We start from the raw sequence: 13999 nt of genomic DNA on the forward strand, positions 1-13999 counted from the left end.
TCTGGCAGCAACTCTCACGTGGTGTGAAACCACCCAGAAGTTACAACACAACAACGCTTGTAGCAGCAACTCTCACGCGGTGTGAAACCACCCAGAAGTTACAACGCGACGACGCTTGTAGCAGCAACTCTCACGTGGTGTGAAACCACCCAGAAGTTACAACGCAACGACGCTTGTAGCAGTGGTATGAAACCACCCAGAAGTTACAACGCAACAACGCTTCTGGCAGCAACTCTCACCAAGGCCAAAAAAGTTAACGCGCTCTGGAATATAAAGACACTATTTTGCATAGGGCGTACTTTTCTGGAAATTCAGGATGCTGCTCCAATGTGGTAGTAGATAAATAACTCTTCTTCCGATTTACAACACTGCTTCACCTACCTACTCTATGTAGTATATCTGCCTATATTTTCAATATAATTTAGGAAAACAAAGTACTTAAGCTTGCAGTTTTTTCTCTTAGATAGGGTGGGAGAAACTTATGAAATAATAATTCTGAAAATTATTAAATAAAAACTGTAAAAGATTTTACCAATATGTAACTTATATGTGGCCATCATGAATTACCATATATATTTTAGCTGTAATATAGAGGAAACGTGAATTTACATGGATTTTGCTTTTCACATTTCCTAAGCAATTAGAAAGGCCCAAATGAACTTATTTACCTACTAGGAGTCATATTTTTACTAATAAAAAAAATTTTTTTTTATATCAGAAAATGCAACATTTGCAACTATACTTGAGCCTTCCTTTATTATTTCTTCATCCCTGGATGGTTTTCGTTCTTGGAGACATTTCAGAAGTTGAATGGTTAGCATCAAGTGTAACATCTGCATGTAATGCTGGGTCACCGTGCTTGAGCGAGAGGGCTTATGTTGTCCTTTCCTGACTGACTTCATTTCGCTTATTTACAGAATTTGTTTCATATCATACTGTTATTTCCTGATCACCCCAATTTTTACTTTGCAAACAAGCCAAATAAAATATCTTTATCGCAGAAACAAAAATAGTGAGGCCCAGTAGCAGAAGTACACCGCAGGTAAAACTTGGGGACAATCCCTCGCGATCCCTTAATAACCGCCAGCTGCAGAGACAAGCTACTTTCCCACATTCTCTTGCTCCAGAAAGCAAGCAAGACCTCTTGGGCCGAAGTTGTCCCTTAGCAGCAGTGTGAGGAAGTGTCTGCTCCATCCCCCCTCTCCTGCCACCTACCACTTTCCTGTCTTTAACCTCATAGTGACTTCGAGCTTTATTCTGCATTTTACCTCTGTTGTTCACTTGGTATCCTTAAGCATATCTTCTTAAGCATCTAAACACAACCTTGAATGTGCGCCTTCTCCTACTTCTCCCTTCTAACTCCTGCCCAGTCTCTCCCTCTCTTTATTCTGGAAGTCAAGAGTGTGCCCCAACTATGAGTAAGTATAAAATCAGTCAGCTGTCTGCATAGAGGGGGGGAAGAGCTGTGAAAAGGCAAGGCTCTGTAAGAAAAATGAGAACCAAAAATCAGGATATGTGAGTTCTAGTCTGATACTACCAAACTATGTGACCATCACCTAATTTGGCTCTAATTTAATCTCATTTCCTGTTCTGAAAAATGACGGGGGTCAGACTGTTTCAGTGATTTCTAAACTTTACAGAACTAGTGCCTTGGGATTGCCAAGTGACTCAAGGAGAATGAGCTGGTTGAGTGGAGGAAGAAAATTCCATTATTAATCTATCTTACATATTGTGGTTCTATATGAAATTTCATTTGGAAAAACAGAAAAAGTTTGGAAATCATTGGATTAAATGATCTCCAAGAGCCCTTCCAGGTCTAAAATTATACCATAGCAGAAGATTTTCAATTTTCTTCCCTGCTGCCCCCACCAAAAAAGGTTTTCTTCCAAATACAGAAAAAAAATATTCCTAGATTAACAGATTTCCTCTGAGTAACTTATGTATTTGCAAAACTGCTTGGCTGGTTTATAATCTACTATTTAAAATTACCTGGAAGAACATAAGACCATGAAGTTCCACTATCAAACCAGATGTCCAAAATATCCTGACCAGGCACATATTCCAAGGCATCAGGACCACCAACCTAATAAGATAATGTGAAAACATTTTAATTATGCAAAGATCACAATATATACAATAAGGACCAAAAAAAAGTCTTAAAAAAAATCAAATGCTTACAAGCATTAAACTCACATTTTAAAATGAAATTTAAAACACTTCTAAGTACTTTGCAGTTCAGTACAACCACCTCATTTGCATGTAAAGATGATTGTGGCCACTTCATTACACATTTACTAACATAGATATAAACTGCTTTCGTTTCTTGAAATGATCTTCTAATTTGGACTTTTTTCATGTGTGATGCAATCAGTTAACTCGAATTTAGACCCTACAAAATCCTGACGCACCAACATTAGGAACTACTCTCATACTCACAACTGTTATCTGCTTAGTCAACTAAATCAGCAAAAATCAATCTTGGCCCTCAATGAGATAACAAATAACCCTTGTACTCTACTGCTATATTAAATACGAAGCTTCTATGGTTAAACAAAAACGTCTACTCTCAAACTGCACCGGCTCCTAATTTATAGGGAATAAACTCATTAACTTTACATGATGATAGAATGATTTTTTAACTCCCAGGAATCCTTCATGTTGTCATTAAGTCACGTAGCGCACACAGAGGCTGTTAAATACACATGGAAATTTACCTGAGATAAGACTTCTTCAGGAAGAAGTTGCTCAGGGGGGAGAGTCCACCAAACATCACTGCCATGTTGTTCCACTAGTTTAATAATATGCTCAGTGGTTTGGCTGTTTTAGGAGGGAAAAGGCAGAATTGCTCAATGAACTACAGTGATTAACACTGAACATTTTAAAATTAAGAAACTGCTAAAATAAAAAAAGGAAGAAAGAGAATATTTATTTTCCCCTATCTGCAGAGTATTTTTTCCTATCTTTTCCTCCAAACCTTAGCAGTATTATCTTCAATTACTTGTTTACTTGGCTGCGGCTATCATCTTAAGTTCAATATAAATAAAATCAAATTGATCACATGTACCCTTTAAAAAAAAAGACTTCTTCTGATATCCCCGTTTTAGTTACTGATTTCCCTATTTCTATCAATCTATTTTCTAACAAGGGGTGTATATTCAAAACCTCCTAATTATCTCCCCCTTCCCTCCAATCTCTGCTCAAATTAAGACATCACATCTGTCAATTCTACCTTTGAAATATTACTCAAAATTTGTTCTTTGTTCTGTTCTGATACAATATTAGTCGAACCTCATTGTCTCAATACTAGATTGATGCAGTGGTCTGACTTTTCCTCTATTCTCACGTCTTCAATTTATTTTTTAAAAAAAGATTTGAAAGAGAAAAAGAGAGCACACACTCATGGGGGAGAGGGGCAGAGAGAGAAGGAGAAAGAGTCCCAAGCAGAATCCGCACTGAACTTGGAGCGGAACACAGGGCTTGATCTCAGGACCCTGAGATCATGCCCCGAGCCAAAAGCAAGAGTCAGACACCTAACTGACTGCACTACCCAGGCACCCCTCATCTCTTTAATTTAAATGACATGTCTTTGACAGCACTGTATTCCTAAAACTGCTTTTATCACACCAATCCCCTTTCCAAAACTTCCAGCACTTAGGGGACTAAGTCCAAATTCACCTGCATAAGAGGCAAGGCCACACCAGAGCACGACTCTGACAACAGGTATCCAGGCCTATATCCTGACTCTGCCACTTTTTACGTGTATGACCATGCACAAGAACTAAAACTTCCCGTACAACCGTGCACAAGAACTAAAACTTCCCGTACGACCGTTCACAAGTACTAAAACTTCCCGTACGACTGTGCACAAGTACTAAAACTTCCCATACGACCCCATGCACAAGTACTAAAACTTCCCGTACGACCGTGCACAAGAACTAAAACTTCATGTACGACCACGCACAAGTACTAAAACTTCCCATACGACGACGCACAAGAACTAAAACTTCCCATACGACCGTGCACAAGAACTAAAACTTCCCGTACGACTGTGCACAAGAAATAAAACTTCCCGTACGACCACGCACAAGAACTAAAACTTTATGTACGACCATGCCAGTACTAAGTACTTGTACTAAGTACAAGTACTAAGCTGTCTCTAAGTCTTGGTTGTTCCTCTGTTAAGGAGAATTCATTTGTTCAAAAACATTTACTGAGAACCTCCAGCATCTTAGACATTGTTCTTGGAAGTGGAGGTACAGCAGTTCACAAGCAGATAAGGTTCCTGCGCTAATGGAGCTCACATTGTAGCAAGTCTAGACACTTCCCTCAGATTGCCTGCCAACTAAATGAGATGACACACGAAAAACTTAGCACGTGCCCGACATACAGTAAAAAGCCAATAAATACACATCGAATGAATATTTTAATTGACCATATCTTTGGGAAGACACACAATTATAAATTATTTGAAAATCAAAATCGGGAAGTTTATACTAAATTTGCTCACAGGAATAGTGTACTTTTAATTTATTATCACAGCTTTATTGACATTACAACTTCCTCTAGTTGCTTTCCTTTGAGTCAGGGGACACATAATGGTCAAGAACGTGGACCCTGGAACCATACAGCTTTGGTGCAGTTCCTGGTTCCACCACTTACTAGTTATGTGACCCCAGGCACAACACTTAACATTTCTGTGTCTGTTTGTAAAATGCAAATAATAATAGCATCATCAAGACAGCTATTATGGATATTAATTAAGCTTATATATAAAATGCCTAGAATGGTATCTGGCACATACTAATAAGCATTATATAAGCATTAGCTATTATTCAAATTGATTCTGTGAAGTCAGGTAAATTCAGACAGTAATTTTGTTAACCAATTACCAAAACACATGCCCATATTAATATTTACAGATACTAAAGCTAACTTTTGAATTATCTTCCTTTCTACCACATTCCATTAACGCAAGTAACTAAGAATTAACTGCAGGCCCATCAGAGTCGACGTACATGGAAAGAGGAGTGCGTAGGAAAAGCTTTACATTCTCAATCTGGATCTGCTTCTCACTAATGATGACTATGTAGGGTAAATCATTTAACCTCTCTTGGTCTGATAATTCATAAATAAAATGTTTATGAAAAAACTGTTGGAGGAAGCAAAAATCAAACGGGTATTACGAATTAGACAGGCTCTCAAAATGGAAATTCCAAATACCTAAGTTTGTATACTAGGAAGGATAGACTGAATAAGTATAATGTTATCAGCATCGATTTTAAAGAGAACAACAATAATATTAAAATGGGCACAAGTCCATATTTCTTGTAGTCATACATTTTCAATGGACTTTAACAGTAAAGATAAACTTTTGTGATAGGAGACCATAAAAACTTTGTGCAATACCTAGTTATATGACAATATTTAGTTACATATTACTATTTTATATAGTTTGCACAGAACATTTTAACAGTTAAGAAAATCAGAATACACTGGAAAAGAAAATATGAATAACGTAACTCTATTTTCCTAAAAGAACCCCCTCTACAGAGATACTAGCAAAGTACATTTACACGTACACAATTACAGAAGATAAAATGTTCGTACCACTTCTGAAACGCTCATAGAAAAGAATGATTCTAAATACGAGTGTCATTTTGACGTTTTATTTTTACAAATGTTATCATTAGGCTGTAACTTTAGGTAAACAGTAAAATAAAACAGTAAAACAGTTTTAAATGTGCTGGAAATAAGTAGATTAAAAAATAACACAAAACCAAAAGCAAATAGTTCAAATTTCATATTAATTTAGCAAATAAGGAAGAGATATTAGGATTAATATTATTAATCAACATAAAAGCATTTAGGTGCACACCACACATTGTATTTTTCAAAGCACTTTACCAGCACTATCTAATCAGATTCACAGAAACATTATACTGACAGATACACTGTTCCGTGCCTCGGGGATCCTTCAGTCATGAGGCCTATGCAAGTAACATAGTTAATGCCAGGCCTTAAAACTGTGTGTCCTAAATCATGGTTCAATTCTGTTTTTACTTCTCCATTCAGCTTCTCTAACTCATCTATCAAGACAACCACTGTAGCTGTAAATTCACACTCCTGTTCTCCGGGGTTTGCTAAGCAAAGGCAAAAAGACTCTATTACCCATGCCCAGTGAACCCCTGACCCAGAGATGAAGTGAGGGAAGCAGTCAGTCTCCGGAGATTAGAGTGTTGACAGAACAAGCAGCAAGTCCAAAGACCAGATTCTACCTGTGAATTATTAGGTACTGACAGGAATACATGATAGTATTTTCCTGAGCTTCAGTTTCTGTGAACACTGGGAAATGCTGCCAGAAAGAAGGCTATGTGAAAAATTTTATTCTTTTTTTTTTTAAGATTTTATTTATTTAATTAAAGAGAGAGAGAGAGAGAGCACAAGTAGGCAGAGCAGCAGGCAGAGGGAGAGGGAGAAGCAGGCTCCCCGCGGAGCAGGGAGTCCGATGTGGGGCTCGATCCCAGGACCCTGGGATCATGACCTGAGCCGAAGGCAGACACTTAACGACTGAGCCACCCAGGCACCACGTGAAAAATTTTATTCTTAAAAAAGGAAAAAGTCCTAGTATTATACTCAGTAATCTTAAAATTATAGATGATGCCCATCCATTTTAGAAGACCAAATTCATCTCTAATGAGACCAAGTTCTTTTTTTATATCCCTAACTAGCAGACAATTCAATGAAGTTTTAGAACTATAACTAAAAATACCAAACAATAAAGAAAGATCCCAATTTTGCAGGTGACAAGTTATTAAGGCAACTGTAAAATCCTACCAAGTTTAGCCAACCATCTCCGATCTAACTAAAATTGAAGTTTTGTTATATTTCCTTACAAAGATATTAGTAATTCATTCACATATACAATTTTTTAGTGTAAGAAGCATTTTATATACATCTTATTTCCAAATATACTTTTTTAAAAAAACTGGTAAGTCTCTTGTTTCAGTGAGGAGGAAAGTTAGTTTGATTTTTTCTTTTAGTTTACCTAAGAATATTTATTAAAAATGACATAACCACACAATGTTATCTACACTAATGATTAATTTTTTTCATCTTACTTCAAAAAAGCTGTCATAAGTAAAACTACATATTTTATGTAGTGTAAATGACCCAGTATTTTCCCTCATAACATATGCATGTGAATCTGGACGAAAGAATTTTTTTTTTCAATATATCCAAAAGAAATATGACACACTTTAAAGAGGGGAGGGAAAAAGCTCTGCCTCATTAACAGGGCAAGTCTCACTAATATTTACAGCAAGACTTGCTTCCTTACTTTGTATCATGAAATATAAAAATATCATGTACTAAATTTACCTTAATAAGCATTATGTTCTGCAACTCAGTTCTGTTTTGAGATCTTAGAATACTATATTACTTGTATTTTTGAGAACAGGAAAAGAAGCTAAAGACAATTCTGGAGTTCGAGGATAAAAACTGAACAAATTTATGATAAATAAGAACGCAGACTTCAAAGACAATACTCACAATCCAAACAAATCAAAATGTAAGTGCACAGATTTGGTACCACAAAGTGAGAACTTTTTCTTGACTTGTACTCTGATGGTCTGAATGACCCTAAAAAACTGTGGCAGAGAATTTCACAAACAAAATTTTCAATAAAAATAAATATATACTGGCGACCTACAAACTTGAGGTAACTATCCTAGATTATAAAATAAAGATAAATTTAACGTTAGTTCAAATAAAAATAAAGATAAATTTAACGTTAGTTCAAACAAAATCTGAGAGGATAATCTGGAAAAGAAATACAAGTAAATGCTCCACAAGTGCTTAAAGATAGTCATTATAATGCTGTAGCAAAAACACAGAAACAGCCAAATGTCAGGATGGGCTACATTTATTTGATTTTCATACGTAGGGAACTAGGCAATTATTAGGAGCTAAGCTAGCATTTTTAATGGCTGCACGTTCATTCTTCCAAAACTGACTTAGATTATTTCTATCATCATGGTCCTTTATAATCAACTGTATGAGATAGCCTTACATATCTATCTTCATACAAGAGACATTAGGCTTCTTATTTCCTTATGGATAAATATTTTACAAGTGTAACTGTTTATAATGAAACAGAGATTATGCTTTATAAAGTTTTTAAAACAATTTTAAACAATATTTGTTTTAAAAACAGTATGTATTTCTTAGTGATACTGAACATTTTTCATAAAAAAATATAAGGAAAAAGTCAAAATTTGTCTTTGGAAATTTAAGAATTCTTCCCTTATGTTGATAATATCCTATACTTAACACAAACATATAGTTAACTTATAACCTGAAGATCAATCTAAATTACTGTTGATAAAAGTGGGTGAAACCACTTATCACTAAATAATCTATATACTTCCATTTTAATGCTGTATTTCGTAAAGCAATAAATCCGTCATAAAACTTTGTACTTTATGTGAGGGCCTTATCTAAACACATGCATTATGTGTCCCTCCTTAGGTTTCAACCAGTGAAAATCCACTGGGTAGTATGAGCAACTGTAACACCATCCAATCATTCTAGACTTTGATATCAGCTGAGCTAAATAATTAGCATGTTATCAGAAATTAAGCAGCATTAAGATCTACTAAGCAAGGAAGAAACTGTTGCTGTCATTCTGTTTCCTGTGTTTTGTCTTTATTAAAGGAAAAATATTAAGGATTATAAGACAACTTTTCTTCTGCAAGTTACTGGAATAAGAATGAGGTAAGAGGCTAAACATTTCCAATTTATTTACTAAATTTATACATTTAATTCTAGAACACAATGAAATCTGAAGGGGGGATTCTATTTTTAATTTAATCCTATATTTAGGTTTTAAAGGCTGCAGGAAACAACTCTGGAGAAAATTTTTTTTATTTAATGAACATTATAAAATTTTTTCACCAAAAGGTCATTATTATTAACATGAGCAAGAGGTAGTTAAAGCTAGCGCTCGGGGCACTTCAGTGAGGCAGTCGGTTGAGCATCCGACTCCTGATTTCAGCTCAGGTCATGATCCCAGGGTCTTGGGATTAAGCCCCGCATGAGGCTCCGCACTCAGCAGGGAGTCTGCTTGGGGTTCTCTCTCTCCCTCTCCCTCTGCCTCTCCTTCCTGCACGCTCTCTATCTCTCTCTCTAAAATGAATAAAGAAATCTTAAAAAAACAAACAAACAAACAAAAAACCACAAAAATCTAGCACTCAAAATGAACTGGAAATTCCTTGATTGCTTCTTGTAAACTTCTCCTAATTTCCAGAAATCAGGGGCTAAGTTTCCTAAATGCATAGATTATTGCATTAATACTGTTGAATTGATACAATCATCCAAAATAAACAACTTCTTTTCCTTTCTAGGTGGCGAATGTTCCTAAATTTTACCTTTTTTAATGCTAAAAAGTATTTGTCTTTATTAACTAGGAATAGATTTCTACCTAAATTATAATGGCAGATTCAGAAAAATCAATAATGTTAAAGTCAGAAATGGAATTATATCTTGAGCAAATACAAATGTGAATATAAAGTGCAGATGAGAACATTAATTCAAATCAAAATTAAACATCAGAGTTTCAAATCTAACAGTCTCTAAACCTATTCAGAGTGTGAATAAATCAAGATTTTTTTTTTGTGAACCAAGTATAATTAAGGCTTTAACTTACAGACTTTCATCCAGAAAAGCAGAAGGAATCTTCTGGTATGCTTAATGGGGTTATCAAGTGTAACAGCAACTCCATGTGGACTGTGTGCTAATTTCCAGTGGAGATGCTGTTACTTTTGATGGTTACCAACTCACTACAATAGAAAGATACGATCCAAGAAAGACAAAATCATAGTCACTTGATTCTGACTTGCTTACGGAGGAAAAAAGATAACCTTTCATGCTATCTTAAAAAATTCACAAATAATTAAGAATTAATACCTATCTTCTTAAATCAAGTGTCATGTCACACGAAGGACCCGACAACGGAAGAAGATTAGAGCCATTACTAAGAAATGGTGTACAGGAAAATGACCTATGAATTGACAGATAATTTGGCTAAGTTTGTCTGTCATTTTTGTAGGCCAATATTCTGTATATCTCTTCTACTTCAAAATCAGAATTCAACTAGCATCATGCAAGCAACACAATGGGAGAATGCATGGAAAACAATCTGTAACACAGTCGTATGAATATACTGACTATAAATAAAATATAAATAGCACCTGATGAAAATTTGCTTGTGTTTTTCTGACAAAGCTCACATTTATTTCACCAATCGATCTATGTACCATTTTATTGTCATGATTAAATAATGGTCAAACAAACCAATTTGCTCTTCTTCCTAATATATACATTTGTCCACCTGAATCACTTTGAGGAAATTCCCTAAAACTCCTGTCCTCAAATGCTACCAAAAAAAGAGAAACAATGACAATGTCTTATAAACATTCCTTAAAAGAAAACTCTACAGTGTGAAATTCTGAACAATACTTGTGTAAATTTATCTAAACTTTAAGGTATTAAGGTATCACCTGACCATGCTCTCAATTATAAGAACAATGTGAGCAATGATATTTAGGACAAACAGCCTTAGCTCTCCAAACTGAAGTAATAATACTGAGGTAGCCTTACAATGACTTCCTGGCCTCTAACCTCTAGTTTCTTTTCCTAAAATATACTCTCACTCCTCCATGCCTATTTAAAAGTTTAAACTACTTGACCTAGTATTCAAGACTCACTACAATTTGCCCCAACCAATCTTTCTTGGTGTTTATCTTTCTAAAACCCTCCTCAACACCCCACAGTCCTATTATGGTTCCTATAAAAGTGCTATGCTTTCCCCGCTCTGTGCCCTCAGCTCTTGCTGAACTCTCTACTTACAAAATACTTTGCCCTGTTTCCTACCTACTCCTCAAGCCCCTACTCAAATGCCATATCCTCTGTGAATAAAGCAAACGAGGTGTTTTATGGTTTGATATTTGCCCATGGCAGAGCTCTAGTTCTTCCCTGAGCCGTGTTGCCATAAGGTGTCAGATCACCCATGAAGGAATGATAAAATGTGTATTTAAATTGAAAAGAAATTGGGGCGGTTGGATGGCTCAGTTGGTTAAGGGTCCAACTCTTGATTTCGGCTCAGGTTGTGATCTCAGGGTCATGGGACTGAGCCCCACATCAGGCTCTGTGCTCAGGGGGGAGTCTGCTTGAGATTCTCTCTCCCTCTCCCTCTGCCCCTCCCCACTGCCCCACTCATACATGCACACACTCTCTCTCTCTCTCAAATAATCTTTTTAATTTTTTTTTTAAGGTTTTATTTATTTATTTGACAGAGAGAGATACAGCAAAAGAGGGAACACAAGCAGGGGGAGCAGGGGAGGGAGAAGCAGGCTTCCCGCCGAGCAGGGAGCCCAATGCGGGGCTGGATCCCAGGACCTTGGGATCATGACCTGAACCGAAGGCAGACGTTTAATGACTGAGCCACCCAGGCGCCCCCCAAATAATCTTTAAAAATAAAAATAAAGAGTAAATTGAAAAGGAACTTTCACACAAAAAAACACTAAGAACTACCTAATACGTGGCTATAGATGATTAAAACAAAACAAAACAAAAACCCACCCCACTTCAACATTTTAAAAAATCCCTAAAATACATGCATTCATAAAAGGACCACCTAAAGAAACACTGATAACACTGACAACGAAAAGTAGAACATTTTCACAAAAATTCTGATGAACCCCAAAGTAGGGACATTCAACTCTACATCTACAATCTCTTGAACTCCTCAGTCATTACTTACTGGCCTCCATGCCCTCAAAAACCTCACTGGATACTCAAGTGATAAAATGTAAAAATACTTACCAAAATGGGCTCAAACTTTTTACTGATGTTAAAACAGAATTTAGCAAAAATTCCGTTAACCAAAGTAAAACAAAATTACTCACAGAAAATGAAAACTTAGGACGTATTCCTAAAAGGAATGATTAATATTCCCCTTTCCATATCTGTTAGTAACAGCAATACTGAAAACCTTCCTAAATTTACTAGAAGATAAACTAGCTAGACTACGATCTCACTATGATCTCAAACCAGGGACCATGTCAGTCTTTTTCACTGCCTCAAGGAGAGTCTAGCACCTGAATTAGGAAAAAAAATCTTCTTTCCACCATATAAGCTTGTCTACCCTGAACTGTTGACTATATCCATGTATTATCTTTTCAAAAGAAAAAAAGAGGGGCGCCTGGGTGGCTCAGTTGGTTGGGCGACTGCCTTCGGCTCAGGTCATGATCCTGGAGTCCCGGGATCGAGTCCCGCATCGGGCTCCCTGCTCGGCGGGGAGTCTGCTTCTCCCTCTGACCCTTGCCCCTCTCATGTGCTCTCTCTCTCTCATTCTCTCTCTCTCAAATAAATAAATAAATAAAAAGAAAAAAGAAAAAAGAAAAAAAGAAAAAACCTTAAGGAAAAGAGAAGAAATAGCTGGGAAGGTAATCATCACTAGAATAAATGTAATTTTGTGCCTTTAACTATATTACAGTTTCTTAAACTTTAAAGGATCTATAATTATATAAAGTCATTTCTTTTTTTTTTTTTTAAAGATTTACTTTTTTATTTGAGAGAGAAAGAGTGAGAGCGGGAACACAAGCAGGGGGGAGTGGGAGAGGGAGAAGCAGGGTTCTCGCTGAGCAGGGAGCCCGATGCGGGGCTCGATCCCAGTACCCTGGGATCATGGCCTGAGCCGAAGGCAGAGTTAAATCAAGGCCAGAGCCTCCTGAGCCACCCAGGCGCCCCCATAATGTCATTTCTATTGAAAGAGACAGTAGCCTAGGGACACCTGGGTGGCTCAGTAAGTTAAACGTCTGCTTTTAGCTCACGTCATGATCCCAGGGTCCTGGGATCGAGCTCCATGTTGGGCTCCCCGCTCAGTGGGGACCTGCTTCTCCCTCTCTGCTGCTCCCCCTGCTTGTGCTCTCTCTCTCTCGCAAATAAATAAATAAAATTAGAAAGAAAGACAGACACAGTAGCCTAAGGTAAGAGAGGGACTCTAATTCCTAAAGAAAAATTGCATACAGGTATCCTCTCCTGAACGCTGTTCATCTTTGGATTCCTGACACCTGATTCTATAGGTCAGAGCCTCTGCTTCTAAGTATCCATATTGAAAAAATATAGTTTTAAAATTTCAACCATATGAAAGCATCTTTTTGAAATTATATTTTATTCCCCCTGACAAGACTGAGTATGTGATTTAACATGTATCAATTCTCAAAAGTTCCTTTTTCTACTTTCGAAGAAAACATAGCTCACTTTAAAATACTTAAAAAATGTAGAAAGAATTCTACCTGTTGATCAAGAATTCATCTTTTGTCTTGTGATGAAACACAGGGATTGGAACACCCCACACTCTTTGCCTTGATATGCACCAATATGGCCGTCTGTCCATCATTTCAACCATGGCGTTCAGTGCGGATCCAGGAATAAATTTCACCTTTTTTAACAATTCCTGCAATTGATTCACAAATCAAGTCCAGTGAGAGTAAGCAGAACGAATTTCCCAGAACGGCCATGATTTAGCCCAGTGGTTCTTTATTTTGGATGTTTATAGTCATTCACATGTCTCCCTCCCCATGTCCAAAAAACTAAAAAACTACAGATTTCAGACCAAATGAAACAAAGTGAAAACAGGGCCACAAAGGATCTAATAAATAACATCAAGAGCAGATTTCACCATTAGAGGATGTGACAAGAGATTGTATACTAACTTCCAAGCACTCAAGATCAAAACTATCAATAACAAGGTTAGCAGAAGCATTAAATTTCATCAAACTGTAGTTAAAATCCATTCAAACTTGATTTCAATGATAATTTTTAAGTACTTAAAAAATAAGCTACCGTCTTAGGTTAATAAACAAGGATTACAATAGAACCTAATTTCACAGAGTATGGTTTACAACACAGGAAACACTTTCTCAAAGTCACAGTTACT

General features: G+C 36.6%; 1 protein-coding gene across 1 annotated transcript in view; it reads right to left on the reverse strand.

Moving 5' to 3' along the window:
* The window catches only part of IARS2 (isoleucyl-tRNA synthetase 2, mitochondrial), a 55282-nt gene that overhangs the window by 21505 nt on the left and 19778 nt on the right, over positions 1-13999 (reverse strand). The window contains exons 12-14 of the mRNA XM_032422448.1: positions 13356-13516; positions 2715-2817; positions 1990-2083 (exon numbers count right to left, since the gene is read on the reverse strand). Of these exons, the coding sequence (XP_032278339.1) occupies positions 1990-2083; positions 2715-2817; positions 13356-13516 (358 nt within the window). The remainder of the gene's footprint in view (positions 1-1989; positions 2084-2714; positions 2818-13355; positions 13517-13999) is intronic.

This window comes from Phoca vitulina, unplaced genomic scaffold (genome assembly GCF_004348235.1).
Source record: "Phoca vitulina isolate PV1807 unplaced genomic scaffold, GSC_HSeal_1.0 scaffold26, whole genome shotgun sequence".
In the NCBI taxonomy this organism is placed as follows: Eukaryota; Metazoa; Chordata; class Mammalia; order Carnivora; family Phocidae; genus Phoca; species Phoca vitulina.